Source organism: Cornus florida, unplaced genomic scaffold (genome assembly GCF_030987335.1).
Source record: "Cornus florida cultivar Cherokee Brave unplaced genomic scaffold, ASM3098733v1 CherokeeBrave_3.0.0_Hap2_Chr08, whole genome shotgun sequence".
Lineage (NCBI taxonomy): Eukaryota > Viridiplantae > Streptophyta > Magnoliopsida > Cornales > Cornaceae > Cornus > Cornus florida.
This window is the reverse complement of record NW_026775578.1, coordinates 35,281,108-35,297,303: the sequence shown is the minus strand read 5'-3', so window position 1 is coordinate 35,297,303 and position 16,196 is coordinate 35,281,108. Positions and strand designations below refer to the sequence as shown.

Sequence of the window (16,196 nt, the reverse complement as noted above, 5' to 3'; positions counted from 1 at the left end):
ATTTTTTTTTTGAAATTTTTGAAAAATGCAAAGCTAAAATTAAAAATTAGAATTAAAATTAAAAATTGTAAAATAAAATAAAATAGAATAAAATATTTTTGGAATTTTATTTTTATTTTTTTTATATATGATAAATAAAATAAAACAAAATCTTTTTGTATTTTTGAAATATTTTTGAGAAATAAAATAAAATGAAATGAAATGAAAATAAAATAAAATAAAATAAAAATGAAAATATTTTTGGATTTTTGAAATTTGAAAAGTCAAAATAAAGGCAAAATAATGAAATGAAGAACTGAGATCGATCGGAACAAGAGTTTGATTGATCAGATAGAGGGCAAAAAAATATGCAGGTTTTTGGTTCTGAAAATTGGCTAAGTGTTGGAACTTGAAGATCGATCGAACTTGGAAGTTGGATTGATCGAAGAACTTCAGATCGATCTTGAAATATTTTCGATCGATCAGACAGAGAGCTGAAATATGCAGGTTTATGCAGGCTCAAAATTTTTCTAAGTGTTGATGCATGAGATCGATCAAACTTTGAAGTTGGATCGATCGAAGGTCTCCTGATCGATCTAAGAATGAGTTCGAACGATGGGGCAGAGAGGTGATTTGGATGCAGATGGATGCAGGTCGAAAATTTTTCTAAGTGTTGGATGCAGGTGGAAGTTCGATCCATCGAACTCTCATTTGAGATCGATCGAACTTATGCAAAATGCTCAATCACAACACAAAAATTCATGCAATCCTAATCACAATTCCTATCAATGCATATGAACCAAAAACAAGTATCTAGACTTCGCAAGAAATGAAATTTAAGATAGAAATGAGGGAGGAATAGGGTTTTGACACCCTGCGAAATGTTTTTGCTAGTCTTTAAAGTCTCTAGCAAGACATTGGGATCTTTTAGCCCGGATCAAAGATCTTATAATACATCCCCTCCTTGTTGGGGTGATAGATGTTTTGAACTCCACCCAACAAATAGTTCTTTGAAGAACTTGTTGGATTAGGCTCAAAAGAAACTTTTGGTCCCTTGTCTATACAATCACAACCTTTGGGCTTCCATGCCCTTTCGAAGCAAGAATCTGAAATAAGACTTTTAGAATGCAAGGTTAAAGATGATTCTTTGGAAGTTTTGGTCTTACACAAAAGTTCATTTCCTTGACATTGAATATCATGACATTTATCTACAACATTAACCTCTCCTTCATATTTGTCAAATGAATTGGGTATGAGATTGAAGATATTCAACTTCACCTTCATGTGGCCAAATGAGATCTTCATTATTCCCGTCCTACAATTGATGTTGGCATTAGCGGTTGCCAAGAAAGGACGGCCAAGGATAACGAGAATTTGGCTCTTAGGATTGGGCACAAGTCTTTCAAGAATTTAGCATAAGCCGGAATTTGCTTGATTGCATCCAAAAGTGGAAGATTAACTTTTACTTGCCTAAACATTTCCATAATTTCATTGGTTTTTGCCTTTTGCTTTTCTTTTGAAATGGATCATTTTAAGGCATCCGGAAATGGAATTTTTGGTTCAAACACTTTTTCAGAATTTTCTTTTGAACTCTCTTCAATACAAGAAGTTTTTAAATCATTTTGTTTCAAATCATTTTTCAGCAAAACTTTTTCAACATCATTTTTCAAAACTTCTTTTTCAAACACATTTTTCAAGACTTTCTCATCCACAAGATCATGTATATGTAATGAAGGAGGAATGGGATGTGAAACGGGAAGGGTGACAACTTGAGGTTGCACCGGTTCACTCTCTTTATTGGACATTTCAACTTGATTGTCCACAATCCTACCACTCCGCAAGGTAGTCACCGCATTAACATGTTCAATGGTGTAACCTTCCGATGAGGAATGGGTTTCCACAACACATTGTTGCTTAGGTGGGACATTAATAGGCATTTTTCCCTTCTCTCTTGCATTAAGAGTGCTTACTATTTGCCCTACTTGGGTTTCTAGCTTCGCAATAGATTGAGAGTGAGAATGAAGCAATTGAGTGTTAGCCTCTAAAGTGCCCAAAGCATTCAAAACTTTTTCTTCAAATGTGGGACTTCTAGTATTTCCTTGGGAATAAGATTGGTTGGGAAAATGAGAATTAGCAAATTGATTCCCTTGTAATTGATAAGGTCTATAACCTTGGGATCATTGGTTTTGAAGTGGAGGTGGAATGTACTTCCCTTGAAAACCGCCTTGGGAAGGGTTTGAGCCATCTCCTTGGTTTTTCCAAGAGAAATTCGGATGATTCCTCCAACTTGGATTATAATGAGTACCATAAGGATTGTTCCCTTGGTTCACAAAAGCTGCATGGACTTGTTCATTAGGTTCATTTTGCATTTATCCGTGAGGACAATGAGAAGTAGAATGAAGAACACTAAAACAAGTCATACATGGTTTGCCGAGTTTTGGTTAATAAAAAATTGATCAAACCTTTGAGATAAAGACTTCATTTCGGCGGCTATTTCATTTGAATGGTCGACTTGATGTAAGCCAACACTTTTCCTACCTTGTGAATTTCTACCATTCTTGGATGATAATGTTCTATACAAATAATTTTCACTCATGCTCTCATAAAGACGCCACACGTCATCCTCATGCCTATCAATGTATGAGCCACCCATGGAAGCATCAACCATACCCTTATAATTGTTTGATAAGCTCTCAAAGAAATATTGAACTAATTGCCATTTGGGCATGTCATGATATGGACACTTTCTAAGCAATTTATTGAAGCGTTCCCATGCTTCATGAAACGTTTCTCCATCCCCATGTGAAAATTCTCGAATTGAGGTTCTCATGGCATTGGTCTTAGAAACCGGATAGTACTTCTTCAAGAACTCTTGTTGCATTTCTGTAATACCCCTAAAATTAAAAAGGATAAAATTGGGATTTAAATTTCATTTTATGTGCATTTTTGTCTATTGATTTTGTAATTGTTGTATTTTGTTTGTTTTATTTAATTATTTGTAAATTGTTACTTGTGTATTTGTTTTTTCTTATTTGGTTAATTATTTTCTTTATTTGAATTATGGTTTGTTTAGTTATATGAGTTATTGTATTGTTTGTTTTATTTTAAATTGTATTTTAAATGCCTTATTTGGTTAATTATTTAATTGTCTTTAATAAGTGCTTAAGTAGAAGTTGAATTAACAGTTTTCAGTTAGGGTTTCTTAGAGCCGTCATACAAGTATTTAACGTGTATGTGACTTAAGTTTATGGGCCGACTCTAGTTTAATTAGGGTTCTGCCTTAGCTCTAGTTTAATTAGGGTTCTGCCTTAACTCTAGTTTAATTAGGGTTTTCTAAAGGCCTATATATATACGTGTATGAGTTTCACTCAGGATTTTGGAAGAACCTTATTCACGGCACAGTAAAAATAGAACGTAACAGAGAGAGAGTTGAGAGAACAGAGACAATTGTAAGAGCTACCAAGGACAAGAACAGAGAGGGTCAATGGAGGGTTATGGTGGATTAGATCACACCCATAGGAGGCTTGAAGGAAGTTAGTAGTTGCCGGAAACTTAGAGACGAAGCCGGGATTTCATAACTGAAATCACAGGCAAGTTCTTCTCTTTCTCCTTCTCTTTGGCTCGTGTTCTGTGCACTTAGATAATCTCTAGGGTTTAATTAATCAATAACTGGAAGTTATATGTTTAGTATATGTTATATGAATGATCTGTTTGCCGTAAATTCAAATCTGTTTACAGTTCATGTATGGTTGCTCCCAGTTTTGTTCTTAAAAGCATATTAAGTTCTGTTGTAATGTTTGTTACTGTACTTGCTTCCATCTTCTATAAACAAACCATGGGGATGTTAATGGGGTGATAGAAGACCTTAGGTTCAGTATTATTGAGGAACAAAGGGGTTGGAATGGAGCTGTGGTTGCAAAATAGTTTCAGTGTTGTCCCTAAAACATGTCTAGTTCGGTAGCAAATTTGATCTATGTAATTGATTTAAATGGTTAAAATCAAACCTTTGGAATGTTAGTGGATATTAATAAGACCCTTAGGATCAGTTTTTGAAACCAACTGAAGGGCAGAAACATGCCGGAGAAGAAGTAGAAAGTCAGAACGGAGCAGAACGGGGACAGAGGCTCTCAAAGAAGGTGAGAGCTGGCTTCATGGATGTGGGAGCCAGCTCCTATACTCATTGAGCCGGCTCTAAATTCTATAGAGCCGGCTCCAGGCTCAAAAAGAGCCTACTCTTGGAATTTAGAGCAGGATCTTTCAAATAGTAGTTTTTTGAATTTTTTTTTTACGAACTGTTTGGATACTGTTGGAGCATGGGAACGTTTCTGTTGACTTTGGGGTTTTACAGAGGGATTAGAAGGTTGGCTTTGAGTGTTATTAAGTCCTTAAATTGAGTAAGGTTGACCTCTAAGTGAATGAAATTAACAGTGCGCTAATTTAACAACTGTGCGTACGGTTAACGGCTGGAAGGAGATTTGTTGTCTAGTTTTAATTTGACAACTTAGGTTGCTATATAATGATTCTAAATTAAGCTTAACAGCACAGTGAAGTATTTTTAATTTATAAATTGGACTTGGGGCATAGGGCATGGCTCTGTGCTAAAAGATAAGACATAATACAAGTATACAACTTAGTACGTTGTTACCGGATGGAAGGAATTAAATTGCTTAAATTAATGTAGCGATTTATTGGACTATAATATGATTATAGAATTTATTATAATGCTTGATAAAGTCATTGATATATTAGATTTGATCTATGTATGCTCTGAATGGTAGTTGCCGAATTATTAATTGTTTCCTGCAACTATATGGTTTAACTCTTGGATTTAAATTGTTGAAATACTAAATACTCTTCTGCAATTATTTAGGATGGTTTTGGATTATAAATTGCTAAACTGTTAATTATATGTTGTAATTTACATGGTTTGGATGTTAATTGTGGACTTTTATATATTATTCTACACTTAATTGGATTATTGGTTTGAACTGTACATATTGTAGTATCGCATATACTATTCTGCAGTTATTTGGATATTTGGTTTTGGACTGTAAATTACTTACTAATTATTTAGATGTTGTAATTTACATGGATATGGAGGATTGTATGCACCGGTATGGGACGGTGACATACTAGGTATGGTTTAGTTCAAAACGTTAATTCCTACCTTATGGATTTTAATTGGTGAACAATTTTATCTGTTAAATCAATTATATGGATTGTGTGGATTGTATGCACCGGTATGGGACGGTGGCATACTAGGGACTGACTGATTCAAAATAACTCAGTCCTACCTATTTTGGATTAAGGGTTCGAACTATAAAAACATAATTCTCCTTATATTTAAGTCTGTGCAACTGAATAAGCTGAACGACTTATTGGATTTCCTATGGATGGATATGAATGGATTTTAAATATATGTTTATGGTACCACGAAATGAGCTTGAGTCTCAGACTCATTGGCTAGGGTGCGTATATGCAGTGGATGTGTAGCTGGCTATAGTAGGTTGAGGTGTACCCTGTTAGGTCTAGGTACTCATGCCCACCTTTGGGTGCACTTTCGCATGTTGCCTTCTATTCAGGTTGAGACCCCTACCGTAGTCCAGTGAATGTCCCTTAGTGTGGATATATTTATATGTATGGACTAGATAACTATTGTTGAGATATCTAGGGTGTATCTGCGTATCGAGTCACTGTTTGGATTGTAATTAGAGAAGAATTTGCATGTGGGCCTGACCCACTCTTATTTTTACAGGTGTTTGGTAGTTCCAGACTTGGAGCTGGATCGTGCTGAGCAGATACAGTCATTCACTCCATCGATGACCAGGATTTTATTTCATATTTTAGACCTGGGTTTCATTTCCAATCTTTTGAGTTCAGTGAGATATTTTAGGGGTCCACTAGATGGATTCCCGAGTTGTAATAGAAAAGGAGAAGTAGAATGTATCAGAATCATTCTTTGTTAATTAAATTTTATTCTGAGGTTTTTGAATTATTATCCTAGATTCTTTTCAGCAATTTATTTGTTCCTGTTTTCTTAATTGTATTCTGTATTCGATTATTGCTAATTGGTTTGATATCCTCGGGTAATCGGGCGTGGGCTTGGCCAACCCGCATCCGGGAATCCGGGGATATCACAATTTCTGCCCAAGAAGTGATTGATAAAGGCCTAAGATTGTTAATACTTTGCCTTATCTTTTAAGGTGAATGGAAAAAGTTTGAGTCTTAAGACCTTTTCCGGCATGTCCGTATATTTTACGGTAGAATATACTTCAAGAAACTCATCCAAATGCTTGTAAGGTTCTTCATTTGGAAGTCCATGATAGTTAGGAAGCATTTGAATGGTTTGTAGCTTAATTTCATAATGATGTGCTCTAAATGGAGGCAATTGGATGCATATAGGTGCATTATACTCATTAGGCACATAATGGTCTCTTAAAGCAGGAGGTGGATTAGCTACTTGAGGTGCAACATGAATACCTTGGTTTTGAATTCCTTGATTGATGATGGGAGGTTGTGGAGCATACATTGGCCTTGGCATTCCATATGGAGCTTGGCCTTATTGTTGTGGTGGTTGGTGAATGAATAGCCTAGGCATTCCTAATGGTACTTGTATATTTTCATTGTGCACATTAGGATGAAGGATACCTTGTTGGTCTATGTGACCAAGGTCCTCAACATGATCATTATTATGGTCATCCATTGATAGATTGGTTCTATTTGAACTTCCTCTTCCCCTAGGATTTCTAACGATGGATTCAAGATGCAAATCAAAAGGGACAAGAGTTGGTCTCAATGAATGACGTCCATGCATGCACAATGCAAAACACAACAAGCACAAAGAATGACAAACACTATGCCTTCACAACAATGCAATTAGACTCCTTCCACAAACAATTAATTCATACTCCCATGCTTTAACAACAATGATGCAAGGAATAATTAAAAACAAGCCTCCACGCGGGCCGACGATTTAACTAAGGGATTGAGTAAAGGAAGTCTCACAAAGGTCCTTTAACACTTCAACTCCAAATTTAAAGCTTAGTTTAGCAAATTTTTTAAATTTTTAGCTTTTTACTTTCTTTGCTTTACTTGAATGCTCCTTTGCTTACTTCCTCTCCAACAATGCACCTAGTCAAATAAGAACAACACAATAAGTAACCAAAAAGAAAAATAAAAGTAAAGTAAAGACAAGATCAAAAGAGTACTAATCCTAATTGATTCCACAATTCCGACGTTGCCTAATCAAATCAATCCCCGGCAACGGCGCCAAAAACTGGGGTGCGTCGTCCTACCATAAGCTTAAAAGTGTGCATTAAGGCGAGGGCCAAGAGTTTTACATTTATAAAAGCCACTACTACTTTTCACTATAAATATAGCTAGGGCGAGTAGGAATCGTCCCAAGGGATTGTGAGGGTCGAACAAAGTTGTGGAATTGCTATTAGGGCTAGTAGGTCGAGTGATCAAACAATTGGTTGGTTGGTTGATTAGAATAGAGAGCAACTAAATTAAACTAAGTGATAACAAAAGAATGCAATTAAGAGCAAATAAGAGAGAGAAGAGTCTTGGGGTTTAGAGATCACCACCAAGCAATGCATTTCTATACCATTGACAAGTGACTAATGAGGGCAAATGGTGTGTTGCAATATTGGTGTGTGTGTGTGTGTGTTTGGTTGATTCAACAAGCAAGGATGGCTAGTTAAGCATGTATTGTCTAAACATCATGTGAAAGGCACAATATATCTAAGTAATGAAACATATATTGTCTAAATAACATGTGAAAGACACAATAGATCAAAACAAGTCATTAATCCTTTCATTAAGCTCACAATCCAAATACAACACAAGGTTAGAAACATATGCTACTTGCATTCAAAGGCATGGATTATCAAGCAACAAGCATGGATTGTCCTCTCATTTAACACTACACTACAACTACACTATATCTACACTACTAGCACGAAAATAAACTAGGGGAGAGGCACAATCCATCAAGGAATAAGTATGAACCATCAAGAAAATCACAAGAGCATTCTATTAAGCACTATGTTTTGACAATCTCTAAATCTATAGCATCAATACACATAAACATGCATCAATAACACAAAATCTAGAGACAAGCACATGAACATCTATTCTAACACACATAGACATATGGATAGAATGAAATGATCAATTGAAAGCATTTAACCACATAAATCATTGAACAATCAAGATCTATATATATCAAAGTGTCAAAACATTAATTACAACACTAATCCCTCAATAATACACAAGATTAAGATAAAGAAAGCATGCTTGGGGCTAACTCTAGCCCCAAGAGGATGTCTAGCCACTCATGGTGATGTTGCTCCAACCCTCAAGGGCTAACTCCATGGTTGAAATCTGCTCCTTGTTGATGAAGAACTTCAATGGTGTCTCTGGCCTCCTCCTCTTTTCTTCTTCCCTAAAGCTTGCCTCCTTTAAGAATAATCCCTAGAATTGTCTATTTCTCAAAAAGTGCATCATATTCCTTTTATAGGTAGGTCAAGTGACACACCAAATGAGCTGGGGTCATGCAAAGAATATTCTCAAATGATTGGATAGAGGACGGATTGAACAAGCTGGCTTTTAACTTTTTTGCACTAGAGAAAGTTCGATCGATCGAACCTTGGACTTGGATCGATCGAACTTGGCTGAGATCCATCGAACTTAGGCTGGATCGATCCAACTGGTTGAGCTTTTGGGGAAAAGACAAATCCGAGATATTTTGAGAGATATTTTTGGAAAAAGGACAAAAGTGGTTAGTGGGTGGTACAGCTGTGGATAAGATCAATCATTTGAATAAGGACAAAAGTGTTCGATCGATCGAAGGGTGGTGTTGGATCGATCGAACTTTGGACTTTATGCTTTTGGTTAAGGTTTGGATCTATCTTGAAGTACTGAGATCGATCAGTATTCGATCGATCGAACCTTGAAGTTGGATCGATCGAACTTTGCCGCTTCCCACCATTGGTTTCATTTGCTTCTTTCTTTGTCCACTTTGCTCCTTTCTTTGTTTAATCCTAGAATTGCTTCAATTAAGCTTTTATTTGGCAGAGTTAGCTTATTTTCGGGATAAGTGCCTGAAAATGGAAATAATACGAAATCAATCTAAAACGGTAAAGTAAGATAGATAAAGGTGCTAGAATGCCTAAGTTTAAGGGGTTTAAATACGCACTTTTCAGCGCTCATCATAGATGTCGGCTATCTCTTTGACCCACATAAAGCTTATTCACAAACAAAATATGTGTTTACCTGTGGCGACATTGCTATATCATGACGATCTATGAAACAGACAATGATTGTAACTTTTTCAAATCATTCTGAAATACTTGCAATTCATGAGGCAAGCAGGGAATGCATTTGGTTGAGATCAATAATCCAACATATTCAAACAATGTGTGGTCTCTCATCAATAAAAGATAGCCCAATAATATTATATGAAGATAATACAGTATGTATTGCACAAATGAAAGAAGGGTACAGTATATTAAAAGTGACAGGACCAAGCACATCTCACCAAAATTCTTTTATGTACATGAATGCCAGAAAAAGGGTGATATTGATATTCAGAAAATACGTTCATGTGAAAGTCTAGCAGATCTATTCACTAAAACGCTTCCAACTATAACATTCAAGAAGCTGATGCACAACATTAGAATGCGTCAACTAAAGGATCTTCAGGGTTGAACTAATGCAACAATGAGGGGGAGCAATTGATCGAAGGGGTATTAACATACTGTACTCTTTTTCCTACGTCCAGATTTTATCCCACTGGATTTTCCTGGCAAGGTTTTAATGAGATAGTTTTAACTTATGCAATATCATTTTCAGATACACAAGGATACTGTACTCTTTTTCCTTCACTAGGGTTTTGTCCACTGGATTTTCCTTAGCAAGGTTTTAACGAGACATATTCTTAGTGTAGTGCAGTGGACCTCAATGGGGAGTGTTATATATATATATATATATATATATATATATATATATGTTGGTGTGGGGTCCACATGTAATGATTATATAGATTGAAGGGTTTGAGACAGCTTATGGTATAAGTTGTTTGGTCTGCTTGGTGCCCACGTAATCATGCCTATAAATAGACTTACCTATGTACAAATGAATAGTGTAGAAATAAAAAGGCAGTTTTCTCTCTCATATTTGTCTCTCTTTCATATGTTTACATGTCTCATTTCTTGTATCAATTTATAGTTCAATATCATAGTTCATAAAATTGAGACACAATTAATAAGTGCACCCAATATTTAAAAATAAAAAGTTTTGTTACAACGGTATGTTTTGGTTTGTAGTAGTTCATTTAAACGTGTGCCTCATATGAAGCTAATTTAGCATCAAAACCGTCACCTCATTCCACAGTCCTACATAATACGATCATCAATGAACGTCAGGTGAATACTCGGATATCCTTCCCCCTTGCATTTATTGTAACACGTGACTTCAAATTTCCATATCTATATATGTATCTCTTAAATGTTGTAATTTACTAACTTGCTTTCCCAAAACGACACTTTGATGTTTTTATAGCCGACCTCCACTTCTTCAATTTGCCTAGATATTTTTTTTTATTTGTACAATAAAATCTATATTACTTATCACTTCTCCAATCTGGATCTTTTAGATTTTTATACAAATCTATCATGTGACAATATTTAGAACCCTGTATTTTTAATATCTTTGTAAAAGTCTAGATTTTTCTCAAAAAAAAAAAAAAATTAATTAAAAAATATATATTTAAAATTCCTTAGAATAGCATTAATTTTTACCACTCCTCCTTGATGTATTGAGACTTTTAGCATGCTGCCTGGTACTTCTAGGCGGGACAAAACTCAGATTCCATCTTAACACATGTCACAACTGGCCCAAAAATAGTGAGCTCAAAAATAAATATCTTGTGTTGCTTTCAAGTTATTAATTATTTCAAATTGAACCTTTTCATTTTTATTTTGAATTTCAAATCCCGTGAAACAAAATTGAAATGGTGAAACAATGGAATCAAAATACTCAATTATTTTATTACATTTTTTCAAAAATTGAATTTATGAAATATTGAAACAATGGTGAAGGAAAATTATTTTTTAAACAATGCTCTTTCTTTACCACTTTTATTTTTACATGTAGTTTATCGTTTTCTCTTCTCTATTTTTTTTTTTTCATCTCTATTTTTCTAGGTCACATTTTTTTCATTTATTTGATTAAATTTTAGCTCAAAAATTGGCATGCTATACATATTTTGGTATACAAATATATAAATAATTCTAAGAGTGCTTTACCCCTAGAGAGAAAATAGACAAACTTTAGGCTTTTTTTTTTTTTTTTTTTTTCAGTAACTGGGATATACAGTACTATTTGCTCCCGAACACTGTAAAATTATACTATACATATATTTCATGAGGCACCACCACCTGAGTGACTTACCAAGCTACCCTTTGGAGTCACAAACTTTAGGTTGTATATAATAGTAAAAGTCATATGGTGATATCATCGCAAATCAATCAAGAGCCAGAGATATGATCAGTTAAGAAACGTTGGCCACGCAGAGAGAGAAAAGAATATGAGAGAGACGGTGCCGTTTTGGGACTTACACACACACACACACACACATATATATATATTGGTATTTTTTACTTAAAGGGTAAAATGGGAATTAAAGAAAATATATAGCATCACGTGCCTTGCTCGTGACTGGTTTAACGCTTTAGGTTGTCATTCACTCTGTCGGTTACCCCCTCTATAATACAACCACCTTCTTCAATTGTATGCACCTTCAATTCAAAGCACCTACAATTCAAAGCTTGAACCTTGCAAATGATGACTAATATAAATTCCTTTAGAAGTTTAAAGAAACAAAATATAGTAAATAGAAATTCACAAAACAAAACAAAAAAAAAAAAGCAAAACAAAAAGTTCATCAAAAAATTATTGGAAATCTTTGGAATTAACCTTAAGGGGATTCAAAAATTAGTCAAAAACTACACCTATAAGTGGAAGTGTTGAGTTCAATTCTCCCACGTTAAGATCAGTCTCATTGAGAATTTTTCGTGAACCAGCTAGTATTACGGGTTCTTGACATTGAAGTTTATCATACGGTCCAATGAAAATTAGTCTCGCTCAAAGAGTGGAAATTCCTTCGATTTTAGTCCGGCGTTAAGTCCTTAAAACTATGAATTTTTTTTTTTTTGAGTTATCAAATGAGTTTCAAATTTAGTGTATCTAGTATTTTTTTATTATTATTTATGATATACGCCTTCATAGTACAGCGGTTCGATTGACTATTATTATTATTTTTTCTCAAAAGAGATTTTTAATCTCAAATTTTGTGTATCTTGTATTTCTTTATAGCAAACGTCTTCATAGGTAGCGGTTGAATACGTAACTCTCCGTTGTCCTTGAAAATTTGACTTCAAACCTTGGCAAAAAGATATTGATTTATGATTTGTTGATTACTCGACTAGAAATGCATCATGATTTTGTTTTAGAAGGGACATTCTCATATCGCGTGACCAACTAGCAATGACACATTTTCTCGAAGAAATTACATCTTCAAACATAACACACATTGTTGTCAAAATGACTACGTACTCCATAAAATAAGCTTTCAGCACTGTCACACGTACATTTTGACTGAAGTAAAAGCAACCAAACTCGTCAATGGTGGTACATTACAAAGACAATTTGATACATGATCACAAATTCTATCTCACATGACATGGACACAAACAAACAACATATGTGGATACAATATATAGATGAAACAATTCTAGGAGCAGAAAGATTGATTGATTTTTCTTAGGCCTTGGAATCCATGGCCAAGATGGTGCTGAGATTCATTGGGTTCATGTACTTGGAGGTGCCGGATAGGATCTGTTGCACAACTATTCTGTTAGCCCTCTCCGACGGGTGGAATGCATCCCAGAATGCATACAAATCTCTGTTGGGACACAAGTTGGACACCGGTGTGCAAAGTCCGAGCCCATTGTAGGGACCTTGGCCACAACATGCTATCTTCGATGTAACAAATCCTGTTCATTCAAAACATACATATACGTTTAAGACTTGAGTAGTTTTTTAAAAAAATAATTATACATTTGACAAAATTCGTCCAATTTTGAAATAGTAGGTTGTAGGCCCCACCACATGAGAAATAAATAAAAAAAAAAAAAATTGAATTGAAATCATGATTGTTCGCCCTAAAAAATTGTACCATATATATATATATATTATATTTTCACAAAGAAAATGTTGGGCATACCATATGCTCTAGGGTTAGAGATGAAATCCATGTGCATTTGATTTGTATTTGCAGCTATGAAAACATTGGCTCCAATTTGACTGTTTACGCTGTTTATCATTTGAACAAGTTGTGGGTTGTACAAGTGAGTCGCCCGCTGCAGTTCGGGGTCGCATTGGCCGGTTCTGCTCCGCTGAGCCAATTCCGCCGGGACGCAACCCATTGGACCAGTTCCGGTCACTAGAACCCTTCGAGATCCCAATTCATATAACCTCTGCAATTATCATTAATCAAACTCCATATTCTTTAATATATATATATATAATTTTAAAATTGTAAATTTTTTTTTAGCAATACTAAATCTTTAGACACCGGACCAATAATTATGGTGTTATAATCTTTTTTTCTCCGAAAAAGAAATTTAGGGTTCTACTTCCGTTAGGGACATATTATAAACCAAGACTACTTATTCACACTATTCTCTTTATATATTTATTTATAATTTTACAGTGGAATGATTTGACTTGTCAACATAAATACACTCCTATTAATTGCTTCAAAATAAAGAGACATGAAAATCTTAATAAATCACAATCATTTGAAATTTCATTTTCAAAGCATTTTTCTATTAGACATGGAAGTCTTGATGAAGGTAAGGGTCACATGGTCTGACATTTCATCTTTAAAGCATTTTGCTTTTATAATAGAACTAAATTGTTTTTATGTCTTTATTATGTTTTTGTGCTAGAGGGATTAAATAGGGACATGTGCCCTTAGTTAATGTGGGGAGAGAGTGTGTTTTCTCACGCTTAATGAATTTTTCTTTTTACAAGAATTATTTGAGACCATTCTTACCTAATTTTTAAAAATAATTATCAAGTTTGAGAGCAACATGTATATAGTGATGATTATAAAATGCTCTAAGAGTTTTGATGTCATCGTTATCAATAATAATAAAAAAATAACACATTTTTTATGAGTATATATGATGATTTATCATGTAGTTTGATACGCGACGGTTTTAAGTCCGATACGCCACTCATATTGACCAGTTTACACTGATTTTATTCGAGTATGTTACACCATAACCGTGACCATAATGATATATACTAAAACATGAATTATATAATGATTCTTTTTATATGTATATATATAATATTAGTATTATATTACCATGAGAACTTTTCTGTATTCGGAGATGAGATAGCGAATATAATCTGGCAAAGAGAATTGGCGAGATCTTGCAGAGAAGGGCACCAAATAGTAGTTATTGACAAAGTCATTGCCACCAAGGGTGATGAGAACTAGGGCTTCGTTCACTAGTCTCTGTGTCGGACCAGCTCCAATAAGACGACTCACCCGAAGCTGGTATTGCTGGAAGTACTCCAATTGCTTGTAGATTCTGATTATGTTCAGCTGCAAATATAATTAACAAAAACATTTTGAGCATTAATTAATTCATAATAATTAAATTATCATAAGTGTGTACTAGCTTAAGGTAATGCATGGATGAGTACATGTACACTGTTCGGTTTAATTTAGGACTGTAAATGAGCTAAGCTTAGGTAGTTTTTGTAGAGTGGAAACAATCTCTGACTAAGTCTCGACTTAATTTTACCACAAGGAACCTCATAATTTTACCACAAAGAACCTCTTGATGTGTTATGATCTCGCGTCTCGTTTCATGATATTAAAAATAAATAAATAAAAGGTGAAAGAAAAATAATGTACTGTTTTTGGTGGGTAAGATTGATAAGAAGCAAGTTCCTCCTTATAGACGAGAAGGGAAGTGTTTTTTTTTCAAAAACTAAAAATTGTGGTTTGCAAGGAACTCTAAGGAGGGAAGTATTGTTTTCTATATATATATATATATATATATATATATATTTGTATGTATGTATATTCTAAAAACTAAAATATTATGAAAACATGGTGTTGATGATTAAACGTAAACAATTTAAACTATTCTTACAAACTGAATTCCAGTGTCATTGAGGATTCCAATCCCAGCAGAAGCAAAGTTGGCACCAACTAGTAGTTTCTCTTTCTTGAGGAAAGGACTCAAGTATGGCATTGTGGGCTCTGTACCCATTGCCTCACCTAAAAATACATACATGCATGTTATAAATATATATATATATATATATATATATGAAGAAGTACCAAATTAAATAACAAACACCAACAATGCTAAGATATATCAGAGAGAATATTTTGAAACTCAACTGATAATGTCAGGAATGTTAAGGCCATTAGAGAAGCGTCCGGTGGGACGGTGAGTCGGGTAGTCAATGCCATAAGGAGGTGAGTCTGCGCGGGCAGTGGTGGCAAGGTAGTCATTATTGCCGCTGTCCACAAGTGAATCTCCAAACACGAAGAAAGCCCGAGCCTCGGCTTGAGGTGCTACAAACCCTAGGGCCAGTACGAGACCTAGAATCATCGACGAAACGAGAGCAAATGAGCTGTCCATGAAGCTGTTTGTTGTGAAAGAACCTTAGAACAGCTCTTTATTTCACACAAACAGTTTTGGGATGAGCTTGTTTGAACTGGGATACATGGCCTTATATAAGGTTAGGATCCTCCAGTTCACTGTGAGACTGTGTGTGTGTGTGTGAGAGAGAGAGAGAGGGGCCACAACAGCAGGATCAAGCTAATGCATTTAATCAATTATTCCAGAATTTTTTGATGGAGGGTTGTTTGGCAGACTTAAATTTGCAAAATGTTTTGCTTTAATAAACATGTTTCTTTTCTAGTCACTTTAGTGATGCTGAGATGAAGCTTTTAATTAACAAACTTCATTTTGTGTGTGTGTGTGTGTTTCATTTATTTATTTATTTTGGGGTGGGGTGCTAAGCCAAGTCCAATGACATGCAACTATATATATTTACAACATGTTTTGCTTTATTAAACATGTTTCTTTTCTAGTCACTTTAGTGATGCTGGTGAGATG

At 34.8% G+C, this 16,196-nt stretch overlaps 1 protein-coding gene and 1 pseudogene across 1 annotated transcript; one reads left to right on the top strand and one right to left on the bottom strand.

Moving 5' to 3' along the window:
- Positions 1–2,705: 2,705 nt before the first annotated feature.
- Positions 2,706–2,804, top strand: LOC132272246 (small nucleolar RNA R71; annotated as a pseudogene).
- A 9,770-nt stretch (positions 2,805–12,574) lies between these two features.
- LOC132271269 (GDSL esterase/lipase At5g33370-like) lies at positions 12,575–15,789 on the bottom strand. The gene is made up of 5 exons (XM_059772595.1): positions 15,473–15,789; positions 15,219–15,346; positions 14,420–14,662; positions 13,268–13,520; positions 12,575–13,037 (listed from the first exon to the last, which is right to left on the bottom strand). Exons 1-5 carry the CDS (start codon positions 15,714–15,716, stop codon positions 12,805–12,807), a joined length of 1,101 nt encoding a protein of 366 aa, XP_059628578.1. The 5' UTR covers positions 15,717–15,789; the 3' UTR covers positions 12,575–12,804.
- Between the last annotated feature and the right edge of the window lie 407 nt (positions 15,790–16,196).

Bases quoted from the DNA above. Each gene is read 5' to 3' on its own strand.
- LOC132271269 (XM_059772595.1), bottom strand. From the start codon at position 15,716: ATGGACAGCTCATTTGCTCTCGTTTCGTCGATGATTCTAGGTCTCGTA. The intron at 15,347-15,472 runs GTTGAGTTTCAA...ATGTATTTTTAG, and splicing joins TAACATTCCTGACATTATCA to GTGAGGCAATGGGTACAGAG. The intron at 14,663-15,218 runs GTAAGAATAGTT...TTATATTTGCAG, and splicing joins ATGACACTGGAATTCAGTTT to CTGAACATAATCAGAATCTA.